General features: G+C 35.7%; 2 protein-coding genes across 3 annotated transcripts; both read left to right on the top strand.

The window, feature by feature from the left end:
- Positions 1-2,893, top strand: LOC108318879 (uncharacterized). 2 transcript variants are annotated; one of them, XM_052868571.1, is made up of 4 exons: positions 1-340; positions 736-1,813; positions 1,910-2,337; positions 2,461-2,893. In XM_052868571.1, exons 1-4 carry the CDS (start codon positions 287-289, stop codon positions 2,524-2,526), a joined length of 1,626 nt encoding a protein of 541 aa, XP_052724531.1. In that variant the 5' UTR covers positions 1-286; the 3' UTR covers positions 2,527-2,893. The 2 variants fall into 2 exon arrangements, with proteins under 2 accessions (XP_052724531.1, XP_017405353.1); XM_017549864.2 differs by having other exon boundaries at positions 2-340; positions 736-2,337.
- Positions 2,894-6,015: 3,122 nt separating this feature from the next.
- On the top strand, positions 6,016-9,842 carry LOC108318906 (pentatricopeptide repeat-containing protein At4g01030, mitochondrial). The gene has a single exon (XM_017549895.2). It carries the CDS (start codon positions 6,502-6,504, stop codon positions 9,346-9,348), a length of 2,847 nt encoding a protein of 948 aa, XP_017405384.1. The 5' UTR covers positions 6,016-6,501; the 3' UTR covers positions 9,349-9,842.
- The last annotated feature ends 1,827 nt before the right edge of the window (positions 9,843-11,669 follow it).

Below are 11,669 nucleotides of genomic sequence, written 5' to 3'. Positions count from 1 at the left end.
CAGCTATGAAGATGAATATTCCCATATAAAGCAAACAAAACCCATTTGGCCAAATAGTTAGTTTTACCTAAGGGGGCACAGATCGAAGTTTAGTTTGGATTGCAAGAGAGATTGAGCAATTGGGTTTGGTGGTTAACAAAAAAGCATCGATTTTGAATTCATCTTTTGCTTTTCCCACGTTTCCCTCTATAAATTCATCTTTTTTGTGTACACTCTTTCCTCTCCCACTCTTTCTTCCTCAATTTCTTTTCCTTTTTGTAGAAGTTTGATTTTGCAGGTCGCTGCAATGGAGAAATCCTCCTCTTCGCGCAAGAGGAAACGTTCTAAGAAATTATCCAAGGTACTCTCATGTTTCTTATTATTGTTTGGATTTTAAATTAAACTGTGTAATTTTATATTTCGGATTTATGTCAAGACAATCTCATTAATTTAATTTTCAGGAAAAATAAACGAATATTTTTGTTTCTGTTATTACTTGCGTCTGTGAACTGAAATTTGTCAATTTGTGTGAATCATGAAACTGACTATAATGTTTTCCTTTTCCTGTGGTTATGGTTTTCTTTTCCTTCATTGGAAGTGTTTTGATTATTTAAATTTGATTTGGTTGTTGAGTACTCCAACCTAAGAGTGTGTGGTGTGTTGAGTGGATTGATTTAACCAGAGTATGGATTTTTCTACTTTTTGTCATAACAAATGTAAATTTATCTTGATTTTGTGCCTAATTTGATGGTTTAGGCCAAGGTAAGCAGTAGAATTAAGAAGAGTAGGAAAAATAAATCCAAGAAGGTTCACCGTCGCGAGGTTTCTCTTTCGAGTTATGACTCTGATGATTCAAGAAGTTTGGACACATCAGCATCCTCTAGTTCTGAAGATAGTTACAGAAGAAAAAGAGATAGGTCTCGTACAAGAAAGCATGTGAAAGGTCGTAAGAGGAAGGCTCAGGAACGATCTTACTACCGTGACAGCAGTGAGGACTCTCATTATGTTAGGAAGAAAAAAAAGGCAAAGAGGAAACATGAACGTGATGAGGTGAGGAAGAAACCTTCCCAGAAGAAAAATATTAGGAGAGAAGCAAGTGTAGATTTGATGAGTGACACATCACAAAGTTGCTCCACATGCCAGGATGGGAGTGCTAGCAGTGGTGACAATCGATATAAGAACCAGAGAGGAAGATCGGAAAGGAAAGAGAAAGACAGAAGATTGAGAAGAAGTGGAAGTGAAAGAAGTAGTAGATACAGGGCTAGAAGTTCTTCTTCTTGTAGTAGTGAAAATAGTTATGAAGCTACTAAGGAGAAACGTGCAGGTCAGAAGAATTCCAGGCAGCTCCGATCAGTTATTACTGTCACAAAAGCAGCGGAAGAATATGAGGAATTGTGTAGAAATGAAACCAGAGAGGAGAGTGCTAACGATCTTGATTACCCGTGTGGAAGTGACGACACTAATGATGGGGGCACTAGAAAACAGTTGGATCTTCATACGCATCTTGCTTCAGAAGAGAAATTAAGTGTTGAGAATGAGGTAGGAGATATGAATGTTGATCTTAACTTTGTAGAGCCCGGAGTTAGAGATAAGAGCTACAATGACAATAGAGTATATAGTGCCGGGACAAGTGAATCTGCTAAGGAAACAAGCGAGACTTTTGATGCTAAGGTGAATGATGATGACTTGGAGAAAATTCTAAGACAAAGAGCGTTGGAAAACTTGAGAAAATTTCGCAGTGAGATGCAGTCAAACGCAAAAGCTCCTGATCAGACAAATAAAATTATTAGCCAGGTGAAACCACCAATTGCTGATAAACTTGAACTGGTTCAAGGTAAGTCTGTTGTCAATAATGCAGTTGTAGGAACAAAAGTTGATAAGCAAACCCCTGGAGAAGAAACTAATTTGTTTGTTGGGCGGAGAAATTTAGGTGCTTGCCTAAGAGACAATGAAGTGATTTTAGACTCGAATAAAGATATATCTCCTTCTGCAAAGTATGATTTAGCCAGTGCACCCGAGAAAGTAATTGACCACCATAGTGGAACACTCACTGAGTCCACTAACTTCAATGCAACTAATGTAGAATTGACCAAACAGACACAAAATCAATGTCTCGATTCATTTCAAACACCTGCTTCACATGAGTCTACCAATGCAAAGTTACTGGTGACCGAAGGTGATGTAGTAAGGAATGCAGCTAAAACTCCTCAAGCTGCAATCCAAAGTATTAATAACATTAGAGATGCTGATGTTTCATCAGTAGAGAACAAATCAAACAAATTGCAAGTTGAATCCAACCAGGACTCTCAGTTTGAGAAGAAAACAATGAATGTGATGCGGGATGGTGAAATGGTACAGGTGAGTGTGACTAACTTAACAATATTGAATGTTTCTGACACAATGATAGCCCTAGAATATCGTACGTAATCCCTTGCTTTGCTTGTGTCTTTTTTATTACTAGTAATTTGTCAATACGTGCAGGTTAGCTATAAGGTTTATATTCCTAAGAAGGTCCCTGCTTTGGCTAGAAGACAACTCAAGCGATGATCTACTATTTGTTCTTCTGGTGAAGAAAAGGTTTTCTGAAACTGTGTTTATCTTAGTTGGCACATGAAAAAGGTAGAAACATGTGCAAGAAAGTGTAGAAATGGAGATATTATCTGTGGATTCATCCGTGTATGAACTCTAAGGAGTACATCAATTTCTCTATTGGCTGTTTTTGGTAACATAGAGTATTGTAAGGACCAGTACCCACTCTATAATATTTTAAATGTTATTTGTCCATTGACTGGAAAACCTATCACTGAGCTTGCTGGGCCAGTTCGCTGGTAACATGAATCATTCAAAATGTTTCTGTTACTGTTAGTAATGTTTTCTTCTGTATTAGCAGTTTGAGTTACGGCCTTTTTTCTCATGTTTTATTTCAAGTTTACATAATTTATATGAATTGTTTTTCCATCACAACTTTATTTCTTGACATATGTCTATATTTGCCATTTATGCATGTCATTTGCTAGGCAGAATGCGTAAACAGAAAAAAAGTGATTACAAAATTATAAGTGCCTATTTTTTGGTAATTCTAGATTTAATCTAAATTTTCAGAAAATTCTTGTTGAAATAATAATGTTAAGCCAGCTTTCTGGTGGATTGTGGTGTTATTAGGCGTTGTGCTGCTGATTTATCCAGGAGATAAGATAATGATTGTGTATGTTATTAGAAATGTAAATGGGTTGACTTCAGGTTTAAGACTGAAGAATCCACATGCAAATCATCAAGAAAGACATGTCTGTATCTATCTAATTATCCATTCGGCTGTGTTTTTTCTCAGTTGTCGCCTGAACCCAAATAAAATAACTGATGTTATGAAATGAAAAACAATAATTTATCATTGTTATTTTTGTATCTGTGTACTTGTGTAAATCGAAGAAATACTTAATCCATATCCATGCCTCACTTGGAAAGAAAAAAAAATCGTGCTTGAATATCTTGCATTCTGGGGCCATGTGTGCAAGTTCTCTCACTGGTACCTGCCCCTGAACTTGTGTTAATAGGTCAGTAAACAGGTGACCAGAGGGGTTCTAAATGGTTAGATCTTTGTCCTTGTTAAATGCTCAATCAAATTTGTTTGATTGTGATTAAACAAAAAGGTTTCTAGCTTAAATCTGGACTCGACCATACAAATCAGATAGACTCAGGCTTTACAGGTTTGTTAATCATGTGTCTTCTAAGAGATGATTGTTATACTTCCTTTGACATAAGTGAATGCCTTGATTTGAGTTAGCAATTCTAAACCAAGAAAGATTTTTAAATCTCCTACAAAGCGGAGTTTGAAGAAATTCCGAAAAAGATTTTGACAATTATTTAAAGAATATATATTTGGCTCTGCTAGTATTATGTCATCTACATATACTAGCTAGTAAACTATATTATTTCCATTGCCAAACCTGAATAAAGATTAATAACTCGTGGATTAAATAAAACTATGAAATTGTAGAAATGTAAAAATGTCTTTTAAATCATTGTGGTATCTTCTTATAAACCTCTTCATTCAGATATCCATTCAACTAAACATTTTGGACATCTAACTTGATAAAAATCCATTTCTTAGTAGCTACAATGGATAAAAGGATTTTTTTCAATTGTTATAATGACTATTAGTGAGAAATTATCAAAAAAGTTTCTTGCAACAAGTTGAACTTTTTTTTTTGTTACAGTGCCCACAACATTGTACTTTGTCTTACAGATCCACCTTCAACTTATACTTTTTTTTTTCTTTTGGTAGAGGAAGTTGTATATTAAATATGAAGACTTAGGTTAGGAAAAGAGATTTGGTACTCGCTTAGATAATGTGAAAGATTAGTTTGTTTAGATGATCTTCTTGTAATATAATCTTAAACTAACTTAAGAGATACTACTTTTAAAATGTGATATACATCACTTTTACATTTTAAGATTTCATTCCCAGCTCATGCAAAATTTAGTGAATCACTTTAGGATTAAAGATGTTTGGGTGTTGCTCCCTCCACCACCACACCTTTCTCCTTCCACCTCTCCTTTACTATTTTGTTTCTCAATAAAATTTTATTTTTAGGGTTATTATTTTTTAATTTTACCCATTCACAACTTATTTCATTAATAACTTATTCTAGTCCCATACATGAGTAAAATACTTTTCTTTCATTTTAACATTATATTTCTTCCTCTCTTTCTTTTGTCGTTGTGAGATACTACAAGTTGCAAAGGTTGGTGGTGGTGGAAAGAATTATCAAGCAGTCTCCCTCTCGTGGTGCAGTGTCGCTTTCGTGGTGCAGTGCGTGGAGTGGTGCAGTGCGTGTCGTGCTTCCTCGTATTCGAATAAACCTTGAAATAAAACCTTAAAATAAAAAACGTAAACGGAGGTGACATCCTTCAACGGATGTCAACATCCTTCAACGGATGTCAACATCCTTCAACGAATGTCAACATCCGTTTCTAAAATAAAAAACGTAAACGGAGGTGACATCCTTCAACGGATGTCAACATCCGTTTAAGGAAAAAACGGATGAACGGATGTCAACATCCGTTTAAGGAAAAAACGGATGTCGACATCCGTTTTACCTTAAACGGATGTTGACATCCGTTGAAGATGTCACCTCCGTTTAAAGATTACGTTCTTTATTTTACGTTTTTTATTTTAGAGTTTGTTTTATTAGGGGACATCCGTTGAAGGATGTCACCTTCGTTGATGTATACTTCCTCACGCTGGTTGATGCTCTGGACGCTCCTCGATGTTCTCCACACCACGGCGGCGACGCTCCTTCACACCACAGCGGCAATGGAAGCTTTCAAACCAAAAAAAAACTGGGAAGAAAAAAGAATGTAAGTGCGGGAGGTGGGGAGGTGAAACGAAAATGTGGAAAGGGGAAGAGTGTTCCGTGGGTAGGTGCTGGGAAAGTAAAATTAGGGTTTCAAATTATTTAAAATAGGATAAAAGTAAAAATCTTTTTAACTTAAGGATATAATTGTATTTAAAATAATGTGGGAAGGTGGAGGAAATATAGGATGGTGGTGGAGGGAGCAACACCCAAGATGTTTATGTACTTTTAATTTACTTCTGAACGTTATTTAGTGTTTTCTTATGTACCAGTCCATGATGTTAGTCACGTTGGTACATTGCTTAACAATTTTGATTAATATTGATATATCAACAGTATATTTCTTATATATAAGATGAAAGGTGGCATAATTTTTTTACCTTTGTAATTGGCTTTCTATTATCAATTATGATTAGGTATAAAACATTTTCAACTCCCTTGAACAAAACAATTTCAAGTTTGGAAGAGAGCAGCTAGCTTCTAATATAAATTATAGTTTTATGACATTAATTAAGAAGTGGTATCAAACAAGGTAATCAAAGATCTAATGAGTATAGTTAAGTTGGAAATATAAGAAGGCTCTTTCTTCCCAGAGTCTATAATTTTAAAATAACCATTTTATCCCTCATAAAAGTCATTTTTGAATTACCTGATCTAGAAATCTTTTGGAACAAGTTGGTTAGAATACATTAGCTTTCAATAATATAATTTTCAGAATATATATAATACCTTTTATCAAATGAGTTTTTCGGACTCAACTTTCCAAAACACATAAAATGTGTTCCATTTCTTCTTCCTCATAAGTGGTGTAGTGAAGAAAGTATTTTAATCATTTTCTGCTAGTATGGGAGTTCAGTTGGCAATAATTGGGCTTCTGGAAGAAAAACCTATAAAAAGGAAGCCCAAGATTCAAGAGGCCCGAAGCATTTAATGGCCCAAAGTAAGCAGTTTAGTGGGGGCCCAAAAGGCTGGGTGCTGGGAAATTACGGTTCGAAAAAAATCATTTATAAGGATAAACCTTATCAACAATTTTCATTTTGGCATCCCACGTGGTCACAAAACTTTCCGACATCAACAGATGAAAACATTTGTAAATAGATAATTGGATTTTATGCTTCAGCTAGAGCTCTCTTAGAATGTTACAGTCCCTTCCATTCATCACACTCCAATGACACTTTGCATCGCCCTTCATAGACATAGTTTTATGGATAATCTAGTACAACCTTTTCACCATCTCAATCCTTATTTTGTTCAGAATCCACAAACCCACATGCAACCCAGAAGCCATTCACCCACTTCAGTTTCTCTTGGAATCTCAGAACCCCAGCTAGTTTCTTCTCCTCAATTTTCCTCACCAAAATTCTCTCCATTCTTTCACCCTTTGGATAACTTGAGTGAGTTGAAGACTTTGAATTCTGTGAGGGAATTCCATGCCCAGATGGTCAAATTGCCAAAAAGAAGGAGCTCAGTCACAATGGATGGAAGCATGATGAAAAGCTACTTGGAATTTGGAGACTTTGTGTCAGCAACAAAGGTTTTCTTTGTGGGTTTTTCAAGGAATTACCTTTTATGGAATTCTTTTCTGGAGGAGTTTTCTAGTTTTGGAGGTGACTCACATGAGATTCTGGAGGTGTTTAAGGAATTGCAAAATAAAGGAGTAGAATTTGACAGCAAAGCTCTCACTGTTGTTCTGAAAATTTGTTTGTCTTTGATGGAGTTGTGGCTTGGGATGGAAGTTCATGCTTGTTTGGTTAAGAGAGGCTTCCATGTTGATGTACATTTGAGTTGTGCATTGATCAATCTCTACGAGAAGTGCTTGGGAATAGATAGGGCAAACCAAGTGTTTGATGAGACACCACTTCAAGAAGATTTCTTGTGGAATACAAGTATTATGGCAAACTTGAGGAGTGAGAGGTGGGAGAAGGCCTTAGAGCTGTTCCGTCGAATGCAATTTGCTTCTGCCATAGCCACTGATGGCACCATGGTCAAACTGCTGCAAGCATGTGGAAAGTTGAGAGCTCTCAACGAAGGGAAGCAGCTTCATGGGTATGTTATAAAATTTGGAAGATTGTCAAATACTTCAATTTGCAATTCTGTAGTTAGCATGTACTCTAGGAACAATAGACTTGACCTAGCTAGAGCAGTTTTTGATTCAATGGAGGATCATAACCTGGCATCTTGGAACTCAATAATTTCAAGTTATGCAGTAAATGGCTGTTTGAATGGTGCGTGGGATATCCTCCAAAAAATGGAGTCTTCCAGCATCACACCAGACATTATAACTTGGAATTCTATTTTGTCTGGCCATCTTCTTCAGGGATCATATGAAATGGTTCTCACCAGTTTCCGGAGCCTGCAAAATGCCAACTTCAAGCCAGATTCATGTTCAATAACTAGTGCTCTGCAAGCAGTTATTGAACTGGGTTGCTTTAATCTTGGGAAAGAAATCCATGGCTACATAATGAGAAGTAACCTTGACTATGATGCCTATGTTTGTACTTCTTTAGTGGATATGTATATTAAGAATATTTCCTTAGATAAAGCTGAAGTAGTGTTTCATCATTCGAAGAACAAAAATATTTGTGCTTGGAATTCATTGATATCAGGTTACACCTACAAGGGCTTATTTAACAATGCGGAAAATCTATTGAAACAGATGGAGGGAGAAGGGATAAAACCTGATTTGGTGACATGGAATAGTTTGATTTCAGGTTATTCAATGTGGGGCCACAGTGAGGAAGCTTTGGCCTTGATGAATAGGATCAAGAGTTTGGGATTAACTCCTAACGTGGTGTCCTGGACTGCTATGATATCAGGCTGCTGTCAAAATGAGAACTACATGGATGCCCTGCAGTTTTTCATCCAAATGCAAGAAGAAAATGTAAAACCTAACTCCACAACCATTTGCAGCTTACTCCGGGCATGTGCTGGACCATCACTGTTGAAGAAAGGTGAAGAGATACACTGCTTTTGTATGAGACATGGGTTTGTGGATGACATATATGTGGCCACAGCCCTTATTGACATGTATAGTAAGGGAGGAAAATTAAGAGTAGCCCGTGAGGTTTTCAGGAAAATAAAGGAGAAAACACTACCATGTTGGAATTGCATGATGATGGGATATGCTATTTATGGCCGTGGTGAAGAGGTATTTACACTTTTTGACAGCATGTGCAAAACAGGTATCATACCTGATGCTATAACCTTCACCGTTCTTCTATCTGCCTGCAAGAATTCAGGTTTAGTCATGGAAGGGTGGAAGCATTTTGACAGCATGAAGACACACTACAATATTACTCCAACAATTGAGCACTATTCATGCATGGTAGATCTTCTTGGAAAAGCTGGCTTTCTTGATGAAGCTTTGGATTTCATCCACGCCATGCCTCAAAAAGCAGATGCTAGTATTTGGGGTGCTCTTCTTTCAGCCTGCAGAATTCACAAAGACCTTAAGATAGCAGAGATTGCAGCAAGGAATCTTTTGAGGCTGGAGCCATATAACTCTGCTAACTGTGTACTGATGATGAACATATATTCCAGTTTTGAGAGATGGGGGGACGTGGAGCGTCTTAAGGACTCAATGACTGCCATGGGGATGAAAATTCCAAATGTTTGGAGTTGGACACAAGTTAGGCAAACTATTCATGTGTTCTCCACTGAAGGGGAACCACATCCAGAAGAAGGAGAAATATATTTTGAGTTATATCAGTTAGTCTCCGAGATAAGAAAGCTGGGATATGTACCTGTTACACATTGTGTACTTCAGAACATTGATGAGAAGGAGAAGGAAAAGGTTCTGCTCAGTCACACAGAGAAGTTGGCAATGACATATGGATTGATTAAAACTAGCGATGGATCTCCCATCAGGGTAGTGAAGAACACAAGAATTTGTCAAGACTGTCACACAGCAGCAAAGTACATTTCTCTGGCTCGGAAACGCGAGATTTTCCTCAGAGACGGTGGCCGTTTCCACCATTTCATGAATGGAGAATGCTCATGCAATGATCTTTGGTAACAAGATACAAACAAGACCAGAAGCATGAAGCATTTTCTTCTCTAGCTATTGTGGTCTTGCATATCAACACAGGGAGTGTGTTCATGAGGGAACTTTATGCTAAATTAATGAATGACTAAGTTTCTTATGAATCACTGAATACCCTTTGTGCAAGTTGTATTCTTCACCTGAAATAGTTTATCTTTTTTGCAAGCCACAGTATGAAAAGAGTTTGAAGAACGGATAGAACGTGCAATGCGATGAAAAATAGCATGCAAGGTACTGAATAGTGACACAGCATGCGCCTGGTATGTTGATTGATTCTGGAGCCTTATTTACTTCAACAAATTATTGTATTACCAGGTTTCACCATTTGCAAGGGTAGCATCAGTTGGCTTCATCAGCATATGAAAAAGTAAAGTCGAAATTGTTTATGAAATATATTTTTCAAATTCAAGCAACAAGCTATCCAGCTTGAGAAAAAAAATCACATATTACACAGAATATCTTGTCTATGGTTGTTACATCATTTAACTTCACATCCTCTTCTCCATCTTTCACATAAAGTTCGATGTCAGAAACACTATTTTATTAGCGTGCACCTGTAAATAATATATATGCAGGAAATTTTCAGAACAGATTATGGCATAAATTATTCAGAGTCGCTCATGTTAGCAAGTGATGTACATAGTCACTGAAAATTGAGTGCAGAATCGAGTTTGAGTTGTGTGTACAATCAAACAGATGTAATTTTCAACAAATTTCAGTCAATAATAAAAAAATATTTTGAAAGATCTTAATATTATTTCTTGTGGGGTGATAAGAAAAAACAAGAAGCAAAAGTAGAGATAAAATATGACATGTGATAAAGAAAAGGAAGAGATAAAAAGATAAGAAGAAAATGAGATAGAAGGAGATGGAAAAAAAGGGGAATATATATTAATCATTGTGAAACATGCAAATGACTTTTTTTTTAATTACTGTAATTGTTAACTCAACGTAACATCACATACATACACATAATATTTATTTATTTGTATTCACAAATTTTATCATCAAATCATTCAATTTTAACTCCTAAAATTATGAACACGTGGTGGGACAAGAGGGAAATGAACACTTGATCACACATTTTGATCACACAAACTTTATCAGCAAGCCATTTAATTTTAACGCTTAAAATAAAGCAAAAGATGGTAGAAGGAAATGAATGGCAAAAACATTAAAATGGTACAATTTTGTCTTCAAAATAGTATAATTTTGAATTCTTATTTTCAAGTCATTAATCTTATACCATATCATTTTATATTATAACATCTAAGCTGACAACTTGAATTTATATCATAATACACGGAAATTGTATCAAGTTACCACTACTTCAATTAAAATTAAAGAAAAATTACAACGAACTGAACATACTAAACTAATACGATTTCTTTAAAACGAAGTCATATCAAACTAACACGACTTTAAAATTTAATCATTTTAATGGAAGTCATTTTGATATTTTTGCGGGAAATGAACACCATTCATATACATCACACACAAGATATATCTTTCCTTCTTATATTTAGTTTTGTATCCACAAATTTTACCATTACGTCATTCAATTTGAAGCCATAAATATAATGCAAAAGGTGAGAGAAAAAGAAAAGGGAAAATAAACTCTTGATGGGTAATGGACCGACAGAACATTTTTCTTAATAAAGTTGCATGTGCTTGTGAAGCTTAATGCAAATCATACACTGCCACTGGTTTAAATGTTTCCATCTTCTGAATCACCAACTCACAAACTGATACACTTTTCGTTATCTATGAAACTTTTTTTTTCCTTTGAGGAATCTTTGTAAACCTCATCACCCTTTTTTTCTATATTTGTAGTTTGGAATATATAGTAAATGAAAGGGGAAAATAAGTCATCAACATTTATTCAATTAAATAGTTGAAGTACCATAACATAAGAAAGACTATATAACAAACAACAGATTAAGAAAAAAAAGATAAATCATTAAAGGAAACATTGCCCCTATTGAAAAAGAAAACCAAGATGTGACATCAGTGAAAAATGTAGATGTCTCAATATGTATATATAGCAGTTAACCATGGATTAATGCTTCTGCAAACTACTTGTATGACATTTTAATGTGCAGAATTTGTCTCTTGGTTCAATACAACACCTTATATTCCATAAGTGGTTATGTAATTGACAACTACATGCTCTCACCTTGGCCACTAAAACCACATCAATTATGCAATCTACTACTTCACCAACATTAACAGTGACTTGAGCATTAAAATACCTTCCTAAATACCTCCACCACCTTCCCTACTCAACAAAAAAC

The sequence above is a fragment of the Vigna angularis genome, chromosome 9 (assembly GCF_016808095.1).
Source record: "Vigna angularis cultivar LongXiaoDou No.4 chromosome 9, ASM1680809v1, whole genome shotgun sequence".
NCBI lineage: Eukaryota > Viridiplantae > Streptophyta > Magnoliopsida > Fabales > Fabaceae > Vigna > Vigna angularis.
The sequence above is the reverse complement of the archived record's forward strand: the minus strand, read 5'-3'. Positions and strand labels throughout refer to the sequence as shown.

Bases quoted from the DNA above. Each gene is read 5' to 3' on its own strand.
- LOC108318879 (XM_017549864.2), top strand. From the start codon at position 287: ATGGAGAAATCCTCCTCTTCGCGCAAGAGGAAACGTTCTAAGAAATTA. The intron at 341-735 runs GTACTCTCATGT...TTGATGGTTTAG, and splicing joins GTTCTAAGAAATTATCCAAG to GCCAAGGTAAGCAGTAGAAT. The intron at 2,338-2,460 runs GTGAGTGTGACT...CAATACGTGCAG, and splicing joins GGGATGGTGAAATGGTACAG to GTTAGCTATAAGGTTTATAT.
- LOC108318906 (XM_017549895.2), top strand. From the start codon at position 6,502: ATGACACTTTGCATCGCCCTTCATAGACATAGTTTTATGGATAATCTA.